The 24548-nt window shown below is 41.6% G+C and overlaps 1 protein-coding gene across 1 annotated transcript in view; it reads left to right on the forward strand.

The window, feature by feature from the left end:
* The first annotated feature begins 6933 nt into the window (after window positions 1-6933).
* The window catches only part of LOC127006830 (uncharacterized), a 27753-nt gene continuing 10138 nt past the window's right edge, over window positions 6934-24548 (forward strand). The window contains exon 1 of the mRNA XM_050877184.1: window positions 6934-7702. Within this exon, the coding sequence (XP_050733141.1) occupies window positions 7495-7702 (208 nt within the window). The 5' untranslated portion in view covers window positions 6934-7494. The remainder of the gene's footprint in view (window positions 7703-24548) is intronic.

A 24548-nucleotide genomic window follows, 5' to 3' on the forward strand; every position in this document is an offset into this window, starting at 1 on the left:
TGTCCAAAAATGATATTGAAGGTTTGCCCATAGATGAATGTGATCAATGTGTGACCAAAGTAGCCTTACGTGTGACCCCTTTTTGACTGAACATGAACATTGAATCTCTACCCAAAGAACTTACTGTATGCATTTTATAACATTGTAGTACCTTGATTGATAAGGCCCGCTATCTATTTTCTCTCTCTTCTAGCAATAAATTTATTTTTATCTATTTTTTAATGCCTTCGTACAATTCCAGTATTTTTTCATCGTGCTTGGAAGCTGGAATGACAAGCACCTCCCTCCTCCTTTCTTGTGTTTATTTATTATTTTCACAGTCTATAATTCTCTCTCTCTCTCTCTCTCTCTCTCTCTCTCTCTCTCTCTCTCTCTCTCTCTCTCTCTCTCTCTGGTAGTACTATAAGTAGTAGTAGTAGTAGTAGTAGTAGTAGTAGTAGTAGTAGTAGTAGTAGTAGTAGTAGAAGTAGTAGTAGTAGTATATAGTAGTAGTAGTAGTAGCAGTTGTTGTTGTTGTTGTTGCAGGAGTCGTCAAAACAATAGATTTTCAAGGTCACCCCAAACCATACCTACTTTTTGCCCATCTTGGTTCAACGTCTTAGAACAAAAAACGTTTCCGTGACTGTTTTCTACCATTCTCTACGGCCTACGTGACTAATTATATATGTATAGTTTTTACCTTGTGAAAACAGTAAATCGGTGTTTGTTTGATTTTATTATTCTTTTTTTCATTTATGTGCTTTTCCTTTAGTTTAACTGCTGCAGCTAACATAAGGTTTGTTTTCTTTAAGAAGAACGTAAATTGATAAGTTCTTTTCATTACTTTCGTTTATCTTTTTTTTATAAATTAAATTAAATTTCCTTACATCTTCCAGTTATTGAATATTTATCTCTTTCCAGTCGGCGTGGTCCATTGTACTTTATAACAATAAATTATCAGTTTTCCTAAAGCTGTAAATATTAATCTCCAACCGTCTTGTCCAAATGTCTCCTCCTCCTCCTCCAAAGATTGCTCCCTCCCTATAGGGATGAGCACGGGCCTTTGCCAATGGCGGCCCGTAGCAGGGTGCCGACAGACCTTGGAGAAAGAATTCTTCCTCTAAGCGACAGATCGACTATTCGACTATATCGGCCGACCGTACCCTAGCTGCCCAAAAGTCGGTCTGTCGACGAGGACTGGCGTATCTCTGTTGCCACCTGGTAAAGGAACAGAGCTTACGGGTCTTTCTTTTTCCACTTTTAACTTTTTTTTGAGATAACATTATGCTTTGACACAAGGGAAAGCAGGAAAACACTCATTTGATTAAAAATGTTTCCTTGCAAATAATGGTCTCCTGAACTCAATATTAATTGTAAGATTTATGATCCAACTGCAGGAAGAAAGGGAGGACCTCAAACCTAGATTAAAAAGGTTTACCAGTGAAATGCTTTCAAAGAAAACTTAGATAAGCACAGTTTTCTTCTATGTTTCATGCGAGCCTTTTATACATTGCAACACACACACACACACACACACACACACACACACACACACACACACACACACACACACACACACACATGGATGGAGTAAATAACAGGCATAAAACAGCATGTTATGCAGCCGAAAGGAGGAAAAAGTAGGAAGTAGGATCCTACTCCCACGATAGTTACAGTAGTAGTAGAAGTAGTAGTAGTAGTAGTAGTAGCAATGGTAGTAAAAGTAGTAGTAGTAGTAGTAGTAGTAGTAGCAATGGTAGTAAAAGTAGTAGTAGTAGTAGTAGTAGTAGTAGTAGTAGTAGTAGTAGCAATGGTAGTAAAAGTAGTAGTAGTAGTAGTAGTAGTAGTAGTAGTAGTAGTAGCAATGGTAGTAAAAGTAGTAGTAGTAGTAGTAGTAGTAGTAGTAGTCTTGTTATACCTTCAAGCACCTTTGCACAGCCTCTCTGCAACAAAAGCCATAAAAAACGAAAAACGAATGGTAGAAAAAACTTCATGCACATATTCTATTGGCTACAAAAACTTGCTTCACTCTTCTTACAATAAAGGGACAGTAAGGTTTCAAATTATCACTAGAACGTTATATTATCCCTACATTTCTAAGTATATATAGGTTGGTTGCACATTTCTAAATTTATATAGGTTGGTTGTAGCATAGATGAAAATGGTGATATGGATGTAGGTATATGGGGTGACTATAGAGAGTAGAATAAGAAACACTTCAGCAGGACTGTAATTTCTGGGGGGGACTAGGGGGAGTATAGTCCCCCCAGTGTTTTCTACATCAGCCTCAAAATGCCTTAAAAGTGCTTGTTTTCAAAAGATTTCCCCCACCTGTGCATCATCGCTTCTCTCGCCCCCCTCCTCCCGACCCTCATGAACCTATGATACCCTGTAGCCCGCCCCCCGAAAATCAGCCAAAATTACGGGCCTGAGAAGGATAGAAGGAAAGTGTGTGCTTAAATTTTTTTTTTGTGTGTGTGTGTGTGTGTGTCCTACGCACACACACACACACACACACACACACACACACACACTACTACTACTACTACTACTACTAATAATAATAATAATAATAATAATAATAATAATAATAATAATAATAACAATAATCACATTATCACAACACTCACCATCCCATCTCCCAGTGGTGGTGACGGAGCAGTGAGGTCACAGTGGGGGCAGGTGGTTGCGAGAGAGGGAAGACGGTGCGTGGCTGGCTTGTTGTATTGCTTCGTCCGACTAACCTGATCCATCCTTACGATGCTTGGGGCTGATTGAAGGGAAATAATAATAATAATAATAATAATAATAATAATAATAATAATAATAATAATAATAATAATAATAATAATAATAATAATAATAATAATAATAATATAAATAATAATAGTAATAATAATAATAATAATAATAATAATAATAATAATAATAATAATAATAATAATAATAATAATAATAATAATAATAATAATAATAATAATAATAATAATAATAATAATTCATCAATGTTACAAAGATATATAATTGGTTTAATTTTTTGTTGTATTGTCTGTCTAAATCTACAAGAAATTACATGTCATACCTTTGATAATGAATATATTTAACATATGGATGGTGCGATAGAGTGAATGAAATGAATGGATGAATCAATGAATGAATTAACAAATGGATTAATAAATATGAAATAAATAGATGGATAAACAGATATAGGATAGATAAATACATGATATTTATCTGTCTATTCTTTTAGACAAATCACCTGGAAAATATTTTGCTGGTCTTAGTATATATGTACCAGTTTGTGTTCTTTCTGACCTTTGAAAGTTAATGAAAAAAAATAACATAAAATGATTTCCTGGTTCATGCTCGGAGACACATATCCACGGGCCCTTGAGGCGCGACAAGTTTCTAGAGCACATACATAAGTTTATTTACAAAGTTACTTACAAACAAAGTAAATAACAATGAACGGTCCTAAGTCCACCGCTGGAGAAGGTGCCCCTGTACTCTTACCCCCCCCCCCCCCACCATGTGACTGGCGGGGAGAGTCTCCTGCTGCCGTCCCTGCTGGTGGGTGGGGAGGGGCCGCGCGCCGCCCCCCGCACCTGCCGAAGCTTGTCCAGTGCACGCCGAGCAACACGGGCGGAGGAGGACGCACTTGAGAAACTGTTGCGAAAATTTTAATGGTCCACACAAGTGTTGCAGTGAGGGGACAAACATTAAAAATATATCTTCCGTGTCCTAAACTGCTGTAAATATTTAACATATAGGCTACATTTTGTTTCCAGTGAGATTCTTGATTAGTTCAATATAATAGCACTAAAGAAACCTGAAAATTTTATTCATTACTCAATAAAATAAAGTCCTGCGTAATTGTCGGTTGGATTGGTTGTGCTTTTCTTTAACTTCAGCAACGTACTCTGCTCCTTAAAAAATAATCCACTTTTTTCATCCTGTAAGGTTCCATGGGCCGTCAACTGCTACAAGGCCCTCACTACACCGGGGGCGACCTCAAATCATGAAAGTCCTGCCTAACCTAAGGCTGCGTTTACACCAAGCGAGTCGCGTCGAGTCGAGTCACGTCAAGTCATTTGATGCGATTAATTTTGACGCATCTCCGTTTACACCGACTGCGTCAACCTGAGTCAAGTCAGTACTCAGTCACCCATTTGACCTCATGGAGAATGGATGCATATTCTCTTGCTGAAGTAACTGCTTTGCTCTGGCTTCGTTGTCGCAGACGGAAAAATAAAGCTCGAATCTGGATGCATCATCTGAACACCAAGAGGCCAGATTTTGGAAGCTTCAGTCATTTATTCCCAGACCTGGTAAACTATCCAGAAAAATTCTACAACTTTTTTTGGATGACAAATGAAAATTTCAAGAAGCTGGTGGAGTTGACTGGACCTTCCATTAGGAAAATCAACACTAACTACAGGCGTGCAAGTTGATAAGGTGTTCCACCAGCATACTTCAAGACACCATGGCAGACTCGCTGTGACTGACGTCAAAATAGGTCCAGTCCTATATGTGACGCGACGCGACGCGACGTGACGCGACGTGACGTGACTCGACGCATTCGGTGTAAACGGTTTCTTTCAAAAACCCATACAAATCAGTGTTAAAACTGGGGTGGCGATTCATGATGCGTCATGAATCGTCATGACGCGACGCGACGCGACTCGACGCGACTCGCTTGGTGTAAACGCAGCCGTTTGCAAGGGATCGATCCGTGGCTTAACAGTAGGGCAACAGTCCTATTAAAGGTTTCACTCGAGAATTTTCTGCGTGAGGTGCATGTCAACCACTCAAGACGCCCCCGTACACACATTTTTCTTTTTATTATTATTATTATTATTATTATTATTATTATTATTATTATTGTTGTTGTTGTTGTTGTTGTTGTTGTTGTTGTTGTTGTTGTTGTTGTTGTTGTTGTTGTTGTTATTATTATTATTATTATTATTATATTTATTATTGTAATCATGACTATTATTTTTTTTTTATAATACACTTTTACTTCAAATATAATTATTAGTCTATCATCATTTACACCAAACATGTAGTTTAAACAATTTTGCTAAATTTTATATATATACGTATGATTTCCACAGTATTAATGAGTTATCAATGATAATCCCACAAACCTAATTCCATTTTAACTTGATGTAACAATAGATTATTTCAACATCTATTCTACGGGTTTATGTCATCAAAGAATGCTTTTTTTTTTAATAAAACTGAGTTATTATTCTTTAGCCAATCTGATTCATGTGCCGGTTCATTAATCAGTGTAATTATTAGCTCATTAAGGTCTTTTCCTACTGGCGACTGATACGATGTGAATAGATAGGCAAGTGGATATATGTACAAAGTGTTCAAGCATTTCAGGAACATTTCTCTTTTCAAATAGTATGCACACGGCTTTAAATGTTGGGGAGAATGCAATCTGTAAGGGAATGATCGCCACTTTGTATGCACCCTTACAGATAAGGCTCATCTGATTGACTATGAAAAATCGAGTTGTAAAAAATGAACAACTAAAACTATAAACACATCAAAACTTTTTATCTTGACAACCGTTAAATTTTATGCCTCAGCCTGGTTTTCCGTTCAATAGGCTATGCGTACGTATTGTCGAACATTCCTTATTTGTGAAGAAGCGACTGAGTGCCGCAGTGGTAGTAAGAGAGGTTTTTGAAGTGCCAGGTGCAGGGGGAGGCTGCTAACAGGATGTGTGGATGTTTACCTCATAATTATGTTACCTCGTGTCCATGCTGCGTATGGTGATCAAGAGCACAAACCTTCAAGGTACAGGTGATGCTCAAGTACTGGTGCGCGGGAGATTACACACTGAGCCAACATCTCTTACAAATAATTAAAGAAATGCTGGTGGGCAGAGTGTGTCAGAGCGTCAAGATGAAACAAGACGAGACAAGACGAGGCGGTTCGAACCCTAGCATCGCCGCTTAACGGTGGGCAGCACATAGCTCTTGGTGCTATTACGAAGCTTGCAGTGGTAAGAAAAGCTTGAGGACAGTGATCCTGACGACACCACCCACACATGAAACATAACCATTGTATGCATATACAGTCATTGATACGAAGCCATCACACAGCGGCTACTAGAGGTGCCGTTACACAGTTATAGTTGCAGTCACAATTCCTTCCTTCCCTCTAAAACGCATGAATCGAAAAATCAGAGAGTATGGTATCAAATGAATGAATGGACGAACAAATAGATTGTTTAAACATTGATATCAATATAAACAATTACGTAATATGAAAAACCTCAACTGCAGTAAGACACCATCCAAGTATTATCGGCTTTAAGGTAAATTAAACTATTCTATACTCAGAATTCCGTCCCTGGTGTGGTATGTTTCCCCGACGTGCACGACGAAAGAAGGGAAGCCGCATCTGATGTGTATCGCTCCCCGGAAACACACGGAAAATAACAGGAAAGGAAGGGGTGGAGAGGGAGCAGGGCGGATTGAGAGAGGTGATGCAAGTGAGGGGCGCCGAACTGAGGGGGTGGATGGGAGGAAAGGTTACGGATATAGTCATGGTAGTGTGAGGAGAAGAAAAGAAGAAGAAGAAAAAGAAGAAGAAGAAGAAGAAGAAGAAGAAGAAGAAAAAGAAGAAGAAAAGGAGGGGGAGGAGGAGGAGGAGGAGGAGGCTGAGGAATAGGAGAAGGTGGAAGAGAGCGAACGGTATTCCTATAGGAGGATGAAAAAGCAAACCAACTATTAAGAAAAATAAAAGTTGAGAAAATTGAAGAGAAACGAAGAAAAAGAAAAGAAAAGAAGAAAAAGAAGAACAAGAACAAGAACAAGAACAAGACATGAACAAGAAGAACATAAACAAGAAAAAAGATAACGAAGGAAAAGAAGAAAAGAAGAAGAAGGAGGAGGAGGAGGAGGAGAACGAGGAGGGGGAGGAGGAGCAGGATGAGGAGTCGGCGGTAAGAAAGAAATAACAAAAAGGAAAGAAAAAGAAGGAAAGAAAGGAAGGACTAAAAAAGAAAGACAACGAAGAAAAAGAATAACATTAGTGATGAAAAGAACAAGAAAAAAACATCAAACAGTGAGAACAAGAACAAGAAACGAAGTAATAAAAAAAGAAAGTAAAGAAACAAATAAGAAAAAAGAAAGCAAAACAGGAGAATGTAAAGAATGATATAAAAGAAACATGCAGAAAGAAAATGCTAAGGAACAAAAAAATAACCCGAAGAAACAAGAAAACAGCAAACCCAACATAACCTGACGCTGAGGAAGGAATTAATGCGCGAATCTTTTTTTCTTCCTCGGCGTCTTCGCGGAAACACTCCCTCGTACCCACACCACAGCCTGCTCGGGGGCGTGGTCGGCGGGGGAGGGGGCGTGGCGAGGCAGGGGCGTGTGGGCGTGGCTTGGGCGTCGTGGGGGGTGTGGGCGAGAAGTGTGGCGTGGGAGGCGCGTGTATAAGACTGAGAGGCGTGAGCGTTGGCCGTCGACTCCCAGTTAGGCCGGCGTCATGAGGGCAGCAACCCCGAGTGCCAGCCTGCTCGTGGTGCCCCTCCTGCTCTCCTGCTGCCTCACCCTGGCCCTCCTGCCCCTCACCGTCGCGGCACCGCATCACCACGACCCCCGCGGCCCTTACTCCTTCCGTAGGCTGCTGCCGGCGCGCCCCCCTTACCCTCAGCAGGGATTCTTCTACCCCAGTGAAGTCCAGCCTGACCACAGTGAGTACGCAGTTTTTATTATCATTTATCTCTCTTTTGTGTTACATTTGTTCTTCCTCAATGATGTATGTCTGCGATTTGTACTTAGGGCGCCTTTTCTATCTTTTTTTCTTTCTTATCTTTCTTGTTGCCTTTCTCATACACTTTCCGGGTGGGTTTTTTTTCGTTGTATTTTCATTCTTGCTATTTTGTCATTCATGAGGTTGTACTGTAGACTATTCCTCTTTTCTTTCTGTTTATCGTTTTTATTTTCTTCATCTTATCGTTCTTCCTTGATATTTCTTAATCTTAAATATTTTCTTTATTTCTTTCTTCTTGCTCTGTCGTTTTTCATGATATTGTATTCTTTCGGTTTATCTTTTTTTCCTACATTCTTTACTACCATCCGTGGGGTTATTATCTTGAACAGCTTTACTTATTTTTATAGATTTTTTTGTCTCATTTTGTTTCATTCCCGTCCTTCCTAAGCAATAATTTCAACGATGCTGTATTCTAAACCATCATACTTTCTATTTCCTTTTTTTTCTCTCCGTTACATTCTCGTCCTTGCTTAAGACTGTCTTCTATGGGATTGTATTCTGAACGGACTTCTTCTTTTTTCATCTTTTCACTCTTTTTCGTTACATTCTCGTCCTTCTTTCACATTGGGGCTGTGTAGTCTGAACGCCCTAATATTTTTTCTTCATATTTTTCCGCTTTCTCCTATATGTTACAGTCTCGGCATTTCTCAACATTATCTTTTTTTAGGGGTGGGTTCTAAACGGCTTCATCTCTCTGTTTACCGTTATTCTGGTCCGCTGTTTAGAAATATGAATCTGTTCTATTAGATGTAATGTTCCCTGTGTCTCCATCCTTGGTCTCCACTTGGATCGACTCAGGGAGGAACAGGGAACAAGTGGTATAGTGATATCTGTTTGCTCTCGGTGCCTGCGTGTCCAGTCTCCCTTGGGCTAAATGATCTTTTTTTTGATGTGGGGATATGGAAGGATAAAGCGCTCTCCCCTGCCGTGTTCATTCATAGAAATAAATAAGTGAATATATGTATAAATGGATAAACAGATTAGCAATCGTGTCTCATCCTGTGCGTGCGTGTCGTGAACTGATTGATGCTTTCACTCAGATTTCGACCCAAGCGTTCAAATACAATTAGAACGAATCTGTTTAGACAAATAAATACGTTAATATATACTAACTATCTTGATTTCCTGCAAATCGGTTCCGAAGATGATATTTTAATAATCTGATACATAATCTGGTAAATATTTATGATATAACAAAATATCCTCTTCTACGTGCCCCCGGGTTATTTATGACTAATATTAGTGCTAAGACTAATATCGCTGCTACTACTACTACTAATACAGCCACATATTCAATTATTACGACTTTTGCACTGTTAAGTTGCAGTAATCAGATTTACCAGAATACATATAATAAAGTGAACTACAGTAAAACAAAACAGTAATACAATACACAGGAATACAATGGAGAAAGTACTGATATTGCAAAGGTGAGAAGTTTCTATCGAAATCGAGAAATTTTCATATTTACAGTTGCTCATTTCCTACGCCTCCTTCGCCTCTTACTTCAATCGTTGCCAGAGCATCTGATTAACGATAATTTGCAGGGTGGAGGGTATGAATTGCTTTGGCTGCAGTAATTATAATGCGTAATGGTGTTGTTGGTGGTGGGTGTTGTGATGGTGGTAGTGGTGGTGGAAGTGGTGTTGGTGTTGATGGTGGCGGTTGTGATAGTCTGGTGGCATTGATGTGCTAAATGTCAGTTTTCTTCCAAATGATTTTACGAGTGAGGCCAGTTACGTGATACAAAAACTGTAGAAGTAGTAGTAGTCAGAGCAATGAGAGTGGTAGCTAGTGCTTTTATTGTCATTGTTAGTGCTGCTGTTGTTGTTCAGTCTTCCTTGCAGGGTTTCTTAATTTATTCTCAGCCCAGCAGTCATTTGCCAGCTCCCAGGCAACCGTTTGCATCTAAAGCTTGCACACACGTTCATCCAAAAAACGTTTCCAGCTTTTTTTTCTGGCACATCTACGTTCCTTTAGCAACAACGCCAACAGCAACAATCGCAATAAAAACAAATACTTCAACAGACAGGGGCAAATTTTTTTTTTGAGAGGGAAGTGTTCATCAACAGCCAAAGAACACCAATTGGCCACATTGTATACGCTGTTGGCTGATACGAGTGTAGCTTGAGCATAAAGTTTTGCCATGAAAGAAAGTCAACATTAAATTATACGTCTGTGGTATGGAATCTGCGGTATGAAATTCATATTCAAGGAAACATAAAGAAAATAAAAAAAAGGTATAACAAGTGTCACAGTATGCTGATTTTCTATGTAATTTTATGTAATTCTCTCTCTCTCTCTCTCTCTCTCTCTCTCTCTCTCTCTCTCTCTCTCTCTCTCTCTCTCTCTCTCTCTCTCTCTCTCTCTCTCTCTCTATCTATATCTCTCTCTATCTATCTATCTATCTATCTATCTATCTATCTATTTCTTCCCCACCCCAGCTGCATTATCTAACACTTCATAAAAACACAAACATGAAAAAATCTTATTGCTATTATTTTTTAAGAGGCATATACTTCTATACTACATACTATACTTCTATACTACATATACTTCTTTTTTCTCTCTCTACAATCAATATAATATAAAAGAATATAATATATACAAGGATAGTTACACACGGACACAGAAAGAGGTACGCACAGGATAGTTCTCTAAGGGTACAGATAAGGTACAAAAACGACCAAAAGGACACCACCACCACCGCCACTACGATATGTTTCCACCATGCAGAATATCAATAAAAGAAAGAACCGCCCGAGGAAAGTTCAGTTTCATTTGTGAGTAAAATCCACATTTGTTTTGTGGCCAAGGAAATCGAGTCGCCTTGAATTGAGTGATGGAAGGAGAATATATGGTTAGAGAGAGAGAGAGAGAGAGAGAGAGAGAGAGAGAGAGAGAGAGAGAGAGAGAGAGAGAGAGAGAGAGAGAGAGAGATTATACAAATAGATAGATAGATAGATAAAAAAAATTGATAGACATATAGACAGATAGATTTTTTTTTTACAGCAAAGGAAACTGCTCAAGGGCAAAAATAAAAGGAAACAATAATGAAAAAAAGGCCGCTACTCACTGCTCCTATAAAAAGCTTTCAGCGGAGTGGCCGAAAGATAGGTCAATTTCGGGAGGAGAGGTGTCCTGATACCCTCCTCTTGAAAGAGTTCAAGTCGTAGGCAGGAGGAAATACAGATGAAGGAAGATTGTTCCAGAGTTTATCTGCGTGAGGGATGAAAGATTGAAGATGCTGATTAACTCGTGCGTAATGGATTTGGACAGTAAAGGGATGAGCTTGAGTAGAAAGTCGTGTGCGGCGAGGCTGCGGGAGGGGGGAGGCATGCAGTTAGCAAGTTCAGAAGAGTAGTCAGCGTGAAAATGTCGATAGAAGCTAGAAAGAGAGGCAACATGGCGGCGGAATTTAAGATCATTGATGAATAACAGGAAGAGAGTGGGTGATAGGACAGAGCCCTGTGGAACACCACCGTTGATAGGTTTAGGGGAAGAACAGTGACCATCTACCACAGCAGAGATAGAACGGCTGGAAAAGAAACTGGAGATAAAGGAACAGAGAGAAGGATAGAAACCGTAAGAGGGCAGTATAGAAAGCAAAGAGTTGACATATCGAAAGCTATCGATATGTCTAGCACAACTGAGAAAGTTTCACCGAGTGGCGATCAGATAGAAGGTCCAAAGAAGGAAAGTGCTTTTTCTTCCTTTAAAGATTGATTCAAAAGCTTTAGATAGACAGGAAAGTAAAGATATAGGGCGGTAGTTTGAGGGATTGGAACGGTCACCCTTTTTAGGCACAGGCTGTACGAAGGCGTACTTCCAGCAGGAAGGGAAGGTAGATGTTGATAGGCAGAGGCGAAAGAGTTTGACCAGGCAGGGTGTCAGCACGGAAGCACAGTTTTTAAGGACAGTAGGAGGTACTCCATCAGGATAGAGATAGACGGACATTGTTCATTACATTTCATTATTGTTTTCGTTTTTTTTTTTTTTTTTTTTTTTCCCTTGAGCTGTTTCCTTCTCTGTCGCTGTAAAAAAAAAGACAGGCAAACAGAATTACAGACTGATGGAATCACAGACAAACAGAGACAAAAAGACAAAAAGAGACAGGAAGCACACGTAACTAATTTATTCTTACTACAGTTTCACATTAAATCCGGTATATCTTCTCCTAAACACTATAGTTCTTACACATTAATTAAAGCAAACAGCACTGTAGTTCTTACACATTAATTAAAGCAAACAGCACTGTAGTTCTTGCACATTAATTAAAGCAAACAGCACTGTAGTTCTTACACATTAATTAAAGCAAACAGCACTATAGTTCTTACACATTAATTAAAGCAAACAGCACTATAGTTCTTACACATTAATTAAAGCAAACAGCACTGCAGACGCAACAAAGAGCGAGATTCTAACAAAGGAATAGAAAGCTACAAGAAAGCCACAACGGCTCTACTTTTTATATTTTTTCCTTCAAATTAAAACAGAAATCATGAAGCGTTGAGAGGTCATTCGGTGCATAAAGAGAACTACTCCCGCGGTCATTTGAACTTGTCATTGTCGCGCCCACGCTGCATGTAGGAGGCAAAACGTGGGAAAACGGAGAGAAATAAAAAAAGAACAGTTGCTATGGTGATAATGAAAAGGAGTTATTACAGTCAGCATTTGGCGCGCGTTTGTGCTAGCAGCGAACCACGACGCCTTTTAACGAGAGTATGTATAAAGAAATGACAGCTGCAACGACAACAACTATACCAAGAATATAACATTATTCATGAATCATGCTACAACAATAAGAAAAACAACAGCAGCAACAACAACAACAACAACAACAACAACAACAACAACAACAACAACGACGACTACTGCTACTACTACTACTACTACTACTACTGCTACTACTTCTACTAAATCAACCACAGATCCACAACTCGAGCAACATAATATACCTTTAACAAAAATAGCCAAGGGAATTATTCTCGCTCCGTTGTAAAGACAGAACCTCCAGCACCCTCGAGTCGGTCAAGCACAGGGAACTGAGCGATATTCCCACGCCGTAACGAGGAACATAAACTGGGCTGGTTCGCCTGAGCACGGTGGGAAGGAGCCGAGATGAGATAAACGCCGAATTTTCTGATGGCTTCCCGGAAACAATGCGCCGAATCGAGTATTGGGCCGAAAAGGTTTAACTGGCTGGAGGCTCTGAGTACACACACACACACACACACACACACACACACACATATAGACAGATAGATAGATAGATTGATAGACAGATAGATAGGCAGATAGGCTAGGTAGATGAGATTTATAAATATAAATAGAAAGCTAGAAAAGTTGATGAGTAAATACGAGTACATAGATATAGTGACAAAGAGATAACACATACATACATACATACATACATACATAAGTACATACATACATACAAAATGCACTACAATTCATTTTACACCCCCCGGAGAAATCCAAGTCTCTATTGAATGATTTATCATCATTATTTATTATATTTTACAGTCCCGTAGTCGAGATGTGCAGGTAACATTTTCTAATTAAAAGTGACAACGTTACATTCTGGTACTATTATACTGTATATTCACTATTCAACTTACTGTTGTCATTCTCTCTCTCTCTCTCTCTCTCTCTCTCTCTCTCTCTCTCTCTCTCTCTCTCTCTCTCTCTCTCTCTCTCATTTTTCCCTGACTTGATCCCGCACCTGATCCTGCGGAGATTATCCCGCAGCATCAAGTAAGGAAGGTCCTGGTGACGTCAAGTGTCTGGTAAAACAATAGACTGGTGTTGAGAAAGGGAAAATAGAGATACACGACTTGGATTTTTTTCTTTTTTTCTTTGTTTTTATAGAAGATTCGAACCTCCTACGGGTGTTTTTATTTGTGTGTGTAGCGGGGTTGAATGTTGATGATCTTGGCTGTTTGTTGGTGTTTGCGGGCGTGTCTGCGTGAGTGAGTGACTGGTACGGGTGGAAGAGTGGGTTGAGGTGGGTGCCTTGAGGTAAAACAGACCGGGAGTCTAGCCGACTGTGTGTGTGTGTGTGTGTGTGTGTGTGTGTGTGTGTGTGTTTGGGTGTGGGTGCCCCGTAGGACTATCTCAATTACTTTATCATATTGGCTATCTTCTTTCTATGGTTATTTAATTTTTTTTTGTCTTATCGTTTACATATTATCTGTGTTTCCTATCTGTTCTTCCCTTCCCTGATTGTTTTTCTTTAATATCTCACTACTTTCTAGATTGCCTTTCCTTCCTTTTTTCCTCACGTTTGACTTCCCTCATCATAAATACGACTCTATAAAGCCCCTCCTGTCCTTTTCAATGTTGGGTAGCCGCAGGATAAGTTACGAGGGGGAGAGTCTTCATGTTTTTATTTTTCAAGGTTTCCAGGTTTCTTTGGATTATTTATATCAGGGAAGCCGACAACAAAGGTAATCAAATGCCTTGTATAACTGGTGCGCAGGTGGTGGTGGTAAGACTTGGGAGAATAACGGTGTATAGAAGTGTGGTGATGATGGTGGTGGTGATGGGGAGAGTAAGTGGTGTATAGAAGGGTGGTGATGGTGGTGGTGGTGGTGGTAGGGAGAGTAACTGGTGTATAGAATGGAGGTGGTGGTGGTGATAAGGGAAGTAACTGGTGTACAGAATGGTGGTGGTGGTGGTGGTGGTGGTGGTGATAGGGAGAGTACACAGGGATACACAAGGATATAAGGGGACTACAAGGGGCCAGCTCCTGAAGATGGGTTATTCTCCACATCATCTTCCAATCATTAAGTACATCTAATCTCCATTTAAATCCTTCAATTGTGTTTGCCTCAACTACGTACCTGCTCAGTTTGTTCCACTCAACCACCACCCTTGTCGTGAACCACTTCTTGGCTGCTCCCTTCCTCAACTTGAAATTATCCAACAAATACTCGTTGCTACCTTTTCTTACATCTGTGTTTTTTTTTTATATCCAAACACTTTTAAATCGCTCATGTTAAACCCCATGACTCATTTAAAAATCTCAATTAAATCCCAAAGAATTTTTTTTGTAGTCTTTCTTTGTGGTAAGTTCGTATGTTCTTGGATCATTGTAGTAATTCTTCTCAATATTGCCTCGAGAAAATCAGTATCTTTCCTGTAATAGGGGAACCAAAACTGAACGGCATAATTCGGGTGAGGTCTAACCAGTCTCAGATACAATTTAAGGATAACTTCTGCGCTCTAGTTGCTTACGCTTCTATAAATTAAGCCCAAGACTATTTGCGTGGTTTCTAGCGCTAACACATTGATCTCTGGATCGAAGATCAGAGCTCACACGCACACCCAATTTTTTTTCGCAGCTGGAGTGGTCAAGGGGTGTATTATTTAACGTGTAATTACTTTGGGGGTTATTTTTTCTCACACTTAGGATTTTGTTGAACTGCATCATCCATTTGTCGGCCCGCTTTTACAGCCCAATTAGTTCCTCCTGAGGCACCTCAGTGTCGTTGCTTAAACCGAGTAGTCTCCCTATTTGTGTCATCAGCAATCGTTTTTATGTCACTGATTATACTGCAATTAGAATCGTTGATGTTTATTTGGGGAGGCGGTGGCTGAGTGGTTAGCGTGACGACACCGCGTCCAGGAGACGCAGGTTCGAGTCCTGCCCGCCGCCATAGCTGGGAGTTTTCAGTCACCGCCGAGTGGCCTAAGACTACCCACATGCTGTCCCACATGCTATCCTGAAGACCTAGATTCTCTCTCTAAAGAGAGGCTCAAAGATGAGCTCCGGGGGGGCAGCATGAGCCAAGAAAGATGGCGCCTCTATAAGCACTTGCCTGCGCCATAATGGGGTGGGGCCGACCATCAAGCTCCACCAAGAAAGCCTACCGGCGCTATAAGCCGAAAGCGTAACAACAAAAATATATGTATATGATACACAGTGATGGACCCAGAACTGATTCTTACGGAACGCCATTATAATAATTTATTTTATAGTAACCCGTGCCCATCTCCATTCACCTGAGTTCCCTGCATCCGCTCACCAAGCCACGCCTTGACCTCTAGCCCATGGGCTTTAAGTTTATTAAAAATCCTTGAGTAGGCACTTGGTCTAATGCATTACTAAAATCAAGATATGTGATATTATAATTTTCGTCCCTCTGTCGTTTCGAGCACACCTTTGAATAATGACAAAAGATTAGCAAGACTAGAATTACCATTATTAATGAACGAATGCAGGGAGCCATTGATCAAGTTGTGTTCTTCTTTTTGATACCAACAATATTAAAGGGTTTACGGAGTGGGGATTGAATAAAAAAAAATTGAAAAGGTTAAAATTTATCGTCTTCTAAAAAATTTTTTAATATAAATCAATATAAAAAGGAATTATTGGGCGAAACGGCTTCATTACCCCCATGGGGGTAATTACCCCCAGTTTGAGAACCACTGTTCTAGATGGTCACTAATATTTTTTTTTTAGCCAAAAAGTCCCTCTTACACGGGGCCACTTAGCAGCGCTTCTCAGCAGCGCTGGCCCCTTTCAAGTGGCCACTGAGCAGCTGATTAATTCCCCTTCTTAGATATCGGCACAACACTGGCCTTTCTCCATATCTTAAAAAAAGGGATAAAGATCCCAACATAGTTCTTTCGATAAGCAGACATGGATATGAAAAAATATGAGACAGTGATAGTAAAGTAAGAAGAATGAAAAAAAGGGGACATAAACAATGCCTAGTAGGTCAACAGGCGGGTGTTCAATTTTGCTTTAAACTTGTCAGTGTTAGCAAGAGAAACAATCCCATCATGAAGCATATTCCATACTTTAATAAATCGGGAATAAATGAACGGAAAATTGATTAGTTGCGCAAAATATTGGTTGGAGGGCACACTCATTAAACTCTCTCTCTCTCTCTCTCTCTCTCTCTCTCTCTCTCTCTCTCTCTCTCTCTCTCTCTCTCTCTCTCTCTCTCTCTCTCTCTCTCTCTCTCTCTCTCTCTCTCTCTCTCTCTCTCTCTCTCTCTCTCTCTCTCTCTCTCTCTCTCTCTCTCTCTCTCTCTCTCTCTCTCTCTCTCTCTCCTCTCTCTCTCTCTCTCTCTCTCTCTCTCTCTCTCTCTCTCTCTCTCTCTCTCTCTCTCTCTCTCTCTCTCTCTCTCTCTCTCTCTCTCTCTCTCTCTCTCTCTCTCTCTCTCTCTCTCTCTCTCTCTCTCTCTCTCCTCTCTCTCTCTCTCTCTCTCTCTCTCTCTCTCTCTCTCTCTCTCTCTCTCTCTCTCTCTCTCTCTCTCTCTCTCTCTCTCTCTCTCTCTCTCTCTCTCTCTCTCTCTCTCTCTCTCTCTCTCTCTGCTAAGCTTGTGCTGTTATAGTAGGCCTATTCCGCCGGTCAGCCCCAAACCATTCCTTTTCTACCTGCTGAGTAGTGGGAAACTGGTGATGGGGAGAGTAACTGGTACACAGAGAGGTGCTGATGTTAGTGTCTGTAACTGGTATAAAGAAAGGTATGTATAAAGACTGGTATGTAAAAGAATGTTCGTGATGTTGGGGAGTGTACCTGATAAAAAAAGGGGGTGATGGCGGAGAGTGATAAAGAGGAAAAGTGGGATGTCTGTTAAAAAGAAAATGAGGAAAAGAATTTGTGAGAGAGTGATTTTGGATCCGTGACAACTGAGAGACTGGGAGGGAGAGAAGTACCAGTGCAGGAGTAAAAATTAATCCAGGGAGGCCATGAGGAGAGGGAGGAGGAGAGGGGTGATATACGTAGAGGAGGTAATATACGAGTTAACAACTGGAAAGACCGCTGGTATTGGTTGCATAATAGAAAAAAAATCATGGAATATGGAGAAAATGAGGTTGTGGAGTGGATATTGTGCATGGCTGTGTAACCAAGCATGGAAGCAGAGTGCATGGGTGCCAGAAGACTGGGGAAAAGTAATCACTGCCGTTGTACAGAGGAAAAGGATGGTTGTAACAACTGTGGGGAATAAGCTTATTCAATGTACCTGGAATTTTTATGGAAAGGTGTTCAGTGAGATAATGAAAATAGTCGATAGAAATAAAGGTGATGATTTTGCAAAGAGAGCGGATGTGGGGATCAGATCTTTTTTTCTGAAATTGACAGTAAAGAAACGTGGGAAACTGTTTGCTGCTTTCATAGACTTGGAGAAGGTTTATGGCAGGACTGACAGGTAATGTTTATGGGGCGTCCTGAAGGTATAACGTAATGGAGGGCGCGTACTTGAAGGGATCAGGTCTTTTTACAAGGATACGAGTACCTCTGTGCGTGCTAATGGGAAGCTGAGTGAGAGTTTTGGTATTGGTGAGGCTATAAGATGGGGGGGGGGGGGGGAGCGGTAGGTGATGTCACCATGGCTGTTTAATGTTTATTTGAATGGTTGTATGGGAGAAATGAAAGCCAGAGTAGGTAATTTAGGTCCAAGGCTGAAAGTGGGGTGCGTAGCAGTTTTTGGTAACAGGCCTATTTGTAGATGAGTTAGTGTTGTTGTCAGAAAGTAAAAGGATGCTGCAGAGGACTGTGGATGAGTCTGACAAGGTATGTAGGGAAATGAAAATAAATGTAAGCAGGAGTAAGGTAATGACGATGGAAGAGGCAAGAGAGCAGACCAGTGATTTTGTAAAGCCATACATTCTTAGGACTGAGAGCAAGACAAACTGTGAGATCTGGTTGGGGGAAAAGAAAATAGAGGAAGTGATTAAACTGATTTTTTTTTATGTGTAGCCTATAGGCTGTCTCGAGTGGTCTCTTGTGCGACCCCAGCCCGTTAGTGACCCAGGAGAATTTTATTTTACAGTGGCTTCCGTGACGGACTGTAACTCTTGCTTGGCACCGCCCCCCCCATCCCCCCCCCCCCGGTGCTTCTCTTGAACGAAGTGGCGGAAGATTACCCACATAATGCCCAGATAATCAGTCAACCCCAACCTCAGCAACTTCGTTCAAGAGGAGCACCGGGGGGGGTGGGGTGGGGGGGGAAGCAGCATGGGCCAAGCAAGAGATATACATCACGGCAGCCACTGAAAATTGAATTCGCCAGGGCCACTAACGGGCTCGGGTCGTACAAGAGACCACTTAATTCTGCCATATGTAGGAGAGACTTTGACGAGGAATACGTTACAGCAATCTGGGATAATACAGTGAAAATTAGCTATGTGTGAGATGCATGTTATGTGTCAAGATGGGCTGGGAAAAAGTAATGAAGATAAGCGGTGCTAGGGAGAGTAAATGGTTTATAAAGGCGTGCTAGTGGTGCTGGGGAGATAATTCGTATATAGAAAGGTGTTAGTAGTGCTGGGGAGAGTAATTTATATAGAGAGATGCTTATGGTGCTGGGGAGAGTAAATAATATAAAGAGGGATGCTTGGGGTACTGGTGAGAGTAACTAATATAGAGAGGGATGCTTGGGGTGCTGGGGAGAGTAACTAATATAGAGAGGGATGCTTGGGGTACTGGTGAGAGTAACTAATAAAGAGAGGGATGCTTGGGGTGCTGGGGAGAGTAACTAATATAGAGAGGGATGCTTGGGGTGCTGGGGAGAGTAACTAATATAGAGAGGGATGCTTGGGGTGCTGGGGAGAGTAACTAATAAAGAGAGGGATGCTTGGGGTGCTGGGGAGAGTAACTAATATAGAGAGGGATGCTTGGGGTACTGGTGAGAGTAACTAATATAAAGAGGGATGCTTGGGGTGCTGGGGAGAGTAACTAATATAGAGAGGGATGCTTGGGGTGCTGGGGAGAGTAACTAATATAAAGAGGGATGCTTGGGGTGCTGGGGAGAGTAACTAATATAAAGAGAGATGCTTGGGGTACTGGTGAGAGTAACTAATAAAGAGAGGGATGCTTGGGGTGCTGGGGAGAGTAACTAATATAGAGAGGGATGCTTGGGGTGCTGGGGAGAGTAACTAATATAGAGAGGGATGCTTGGGGTACTGGTGAGAGTAACTAATAAAGAGAGGGATGCTTGGCGTGCTGGTGAGAGTAATTAATATAGAGAGGGATGCTTGGGGTGCTGGGGAGAGTAACTAATATAGAGAGGGATGCTTGGGGTGCTGGTGAGAGTAACTAATATAGAGAGGGATGCTTGGGGTGCTGGGGAGAGTAACTAATATAGAGAGGGATGCCTGGGGTGCTGGGAGAGTAACTAATAAAGAGAGGGATGCTTGGGGAGAGTAACTAATAAAGAGAGGGATGCTTGGGGTGCTGGGGAGAGTAACTAATAAAGAGAGGGATGCTTGGGGTGCTGGGGAGAGTAACTAATATAGAGAGGGATGCTTGGGGTGCTGGGGAGAGTAACTAATATAGAGAGGGATGCTTGGGGTGCTGGGGAGAGTAACTAAGATAGCGAGGGATGCTTGGGGTGCTGGGGAGAGTAACTAATATAGAGAGGGATGCTTGGGGTGCTGGGGAGAGTAACTAATATAGAGAGGGATGCTTGGGGTGCTGGGGAGAGTAACTAATATAGAGAGGGATGCTTGGGGTGCTGGGGAGAGTAACTAATAGAGAGGGATGCTTGGGGTGCTGGGGAGAGTAACTAATAGAGAGGGATGCTTGGGGTGCTGGGAGAGTAACTAATAGAGAGGGATGCTTGGGGTGCTGGGGAGAGTAACTAATATAGAGAGGGATGCTTGGGGTGCTGGGGAGAGTAACTAATATAGAGAGGGATGCTTGGGGTGCTGGGGAGAGTAACTAATATAGAGAGGGATGCTTGGGGTACTGGTGAGAGTAACTAATAAAGAGAGGGATGCTTGGGGTGCTGGGGAGAGTAACTAATATAGAGATGGATGCTTGGGTGCTGGGAGAGTAACTAATATAGAGAGGGATGCTTGGGGTGCTGGGAGAGTAACTAATATAGAGAGGATGCTTGGGGTGCTGGGGAGAGTAACTAATATAGAGAGGATGCTTGGGGTGCTGGGAGAGTAACTAATATAGAGGGATGCTTGGGGTGCTGGGGAGAGTAACTAATAAAGAGGGATGCTTGGGGTGCTGGGGAGAGTAACTAATATAGAGAGGATGCTTGGGGTGCTGGGAGTAACTAATATAAAGAGAGATGCTTGGGGTGCTGGGGAGAGTAACTAATATAGAGAGGGATGCTTGGGGTGCTGGGGAGAGTAACTAATATATAGAGGGATGCTAGGGGTGCTGGGGAGAGTAACTAATATAGAGGGATGCTTGGGGTGCTGGGAGAGTAACTAATATAGAGAGGATGCTTGGGGTGCTGGGAGTAACTAATATAAGAGGATGCTTGGGGTGCTGGGGAGAGTAACTAATATAGAGAGGATGCTTGGGGTGCTGGGAGAGTAACTAATATAAAGAGGGATGCTTGGGGTGCTGGAGAGTAACTAATATAAAGAGGGATGCTTGGGGTGCTGGGAGAGTAACTATAAAGAGATGCTTGGGGTACTGGGGAGAGTAACTAATAAAGAGAGGGATGCTTGGGGTGCTGGGGAGAGTAACTAATATAAAGAGGGATGCTTGGGGTACTGGTGAGAGTAACTAATATAGAGAGGGATGCTTGGGGTGCTGGGGAGAGTAACTAATATAGAAAGGGATGCCTGGGGTGCTGGGGAGAGTAACTAATATAGAGAGGGATGCTTGGGTTGCTGGGGAGAGTAACTAATATAGAGAGGGATGCCTGGGGTGCTGGGGAGAGTAACTAATATAGAGAGGGATGATTGGGGTGCTGGGGAGAGTAACTAATATAGAGAGGGATGCTTGGGATGCTGGGGAGAGTAACTGATGCAATAAAAGGGTGTGCTAGATGTGCTGGTGAGTGTAACTGGTGTGCAAGGGGTACTGTTAGTGGTGCTGGTGTACATTCATGCTTATACTTAGCTCAACAGTGCTACTTGCCTCCCTACGAAGACAACAAAGAGTGACGGTAAAGAGAGCGAGCATCAGCCTAGCGTTTAAAACAAAGTTTGCATTGCAAGACAGACCAAATCTTCCCTCCCTTCCTTTGACTCTCTCGGTAAGCAGATTATGCTCTACGTCTACAAGTTAATATTCCCATACCTTGAACAAGTAAGCACAGAAGCAATGATTAGGGACAACAGTTATCATAAGCATGGGATGTATGGTGAAACGTGAACATTGTGATATAACGGTATTATTTATAAACATGTCTAGATAAGGATTACAACTCCAAATTAACTAATTAACGAAGAGCATACGTCGGGGGCGCGTCGCTGCACTCACTCACCGCCTCCACCCTTGACGGGCCCCACGGGCAAGCCTCTATGCAGCTATACCTTATCCATTCTAAGCCTCTCCCGGCAGGATCGACCAACTTGCTACACCCATGAGTTACGTGGTCGTCCCATTAGTCTCCTCCACTCAGGGTTGCTTGTATAGAAACAACCATCTGAGCAGGGGAGCAAGGGGAGAGGATGGGTAAAGGGTCATAGTGCGGGCACGGTGTCCAGGAGGACACGGGTTATCATCCCGCCCACCGCCACAAGCTGACAACTTTCACTCGTCACCGAGGGGCCGAAGACTACTTACATGCTTTCCTGAAGACCACCTATTAACGTGACTCTAGATTATCTCTCGAAAAAGAGGATCAAAGAAGAGTTATGGGGGATAGCATGAACCAAGCAAGATGGCGCCTCTATAAACACTTGCCTGCGCCATAATAGGCTGGGGCCGACCATCAGGCCCCTTCAAGAAAGTCTACCGGCGCCATAGGCGAAACGTGAAAATAAATATATAAATAAAATGATCGACGTCCAGGAGGCGCGCCACATGCCCATTTAGCTGGAATTAGCGTTCACGGAATAAGCTGGTGACAGGCCTTGATTCAGGTTCATTGCGTAGTCGCTGGGTCGAAACGAAGTTACTCCAGCGATACCCCGTGACCCTGCGACGGCACGCACCAAAGGCCAAAGGCCTTTGGTGTGCATGGTATGATGGTATGCATGGTGAACCGTGAACATTGTGATAACGTTGGTATGATTTTAAAAATGCATGGACAAAAATATGAAACCAGCAAGTAATGATTATATAGCAGCTGTGATGCACGAACAATTACTTTAAAAAATCAGGCAGTGCTTCTTTTAACTGAGTGGATATATTAAAACAGAGAAAGAAGTTTGTTCGTTTGTTTGCTTGTGTGTGTGTGTGTGTGTGTGTGTGTGTGTGTGTGTGTGTGTGTGTGTGTGTGTGTGTGTGTGTGTGTGTATCCGTCACACAAACGAGTATCATTTCCTGATGTTTCTTTAAATCACGTGTGTCCGGTACAGCTTGTAGCGACTTAGCGTGTGAGACTGCGATGCTTCATGGAACAAAGTGTGGGAAGGGAAGAGACGGAATGAAGAAGAGAAGAGTGGGAAGGGAAGAGACGAGGAAAAGACGAGAGAAGAGTGGCAAGGAAAGAGACGAGGAAAAGACGAGAGAAGAGTGGCAAGGGAAGAGACGAGGAAAAGACGGGAGAAGAGTGGCAAGGGAAGAGACGAGGAAAAGACGGGAGAAGAGTGGCAAGGGAAGAGACGAGGAAAAGACGGGAGAAGAGTGGGAAGGAAAGAGACGAGGAAAAGACGAGAGAAGAGTGGGAAGGGAAGTGAAGAGAAGAAATTTTAAGAAGGGAAGAGAAAAGAGAAGAGAAGAGAAGAGGAGAGTAGAGTAGAAATGTTAAAAAGATAAGAGAAACAATTCAAGAGAAAATATTAGAAGAGCGAAAAGAAGAGAAGAAAAGAGATGTTAAGAAGAGAAGAGAAACATACAAGAGAAATTAATAGAAGAGAGAAGAGAGGAGAAGATAAGAGAAGAGAAGAAAATAGAAGGCAAGAGAAGAAAAGAGAAGAGTAGAAAAGAAAAGTGACGAGAAGAGAGAAAAGAAGAGAAAAAAAAGATGTTAAGAAGAGAAGAGAAACATACTAGAGAAATTAATAGAAGAGAGGAGAATAGAAGAAAAGAGAAGAGAAGAAAAGAGAAGAAAAGTGACGAGAAGAGAGAAAAGAAGATAAGAAAAAAGATGTTAAGAAGAGAAGAGAAACATACTAGAGAAATTAATAGAAGAGAGAAGAAGAGAAGAAAAGAGAAGAGAAGAAAAGAGACGAGAAAGTGACGAGAAGAGAGAAGTCAAAGAAAATGAGTAGGAGTAGAAGAGAAAATACGAAATGGAAAACAAGGAAAAAGAAGTGAAATAGTAAAGAGCGACACGATGAGGAGAAAGATCAGCCTGAAGAGGAGGAATGGAAATAGGATCAGTAGTCGTGTAGAGAACAGTAATTGTTGAGTGCTGGAGCAAAGAGAAAGAAAGCGGTGTCATGTTCGTTAGCATATTCTTGAAATAACGAAAGTGAGTGAAAGTAAATATTTAGTTTGAACACTGTATCTGGATTTCATGCAGCAAAAAAAGAAAAAAAATCGTAAGCCGTAGTCGTACTAGTAGAAGCAGCAACAGTAGCAAAAGTAGTAGTAGTAGTAGCAGTAGTAGTAGTAGTAGTAGTAGTAGTAGTAATAGTAGTAGTAGTAGTAGTAGTTGTTGTTGTTGTTGTTAGTGGTGATGGTTGTGGTGGTGGTGGTTTTGGTGATGGTGTTTATTTTCTTTAGTCTACGGACATTTCATATTAAAGTTCATTTACTAAACACACACACACACACACACACACACACACACACACACACACACACACACACACACACACACACACACACACACACACACGCCAATTCTCTCTCTCTCTCTCTCTGATGACCTGGTAGTGATATCGGCCACGCCTTTCCTCGGAACAAAAAAGTCATACATGATGGAGAGAAAAAAAAAAAACAAAGC

Source organism: Eriocheir sinensis, chromosome 33 (assembly GCF_024679095.1).
Source record: "Eriocheir sinensis breed Jianghai 21 chromosome 33, ASM2467909v1, whole genome shotgun sequence".
NCBI classification, from domain to species: domain Eukaryota; kingdom Metazoa; phylum Arthropoda; class Malacostraca; order Decapoda; family Varunidae; genus Eriocheir; species Eriocheir sinensis.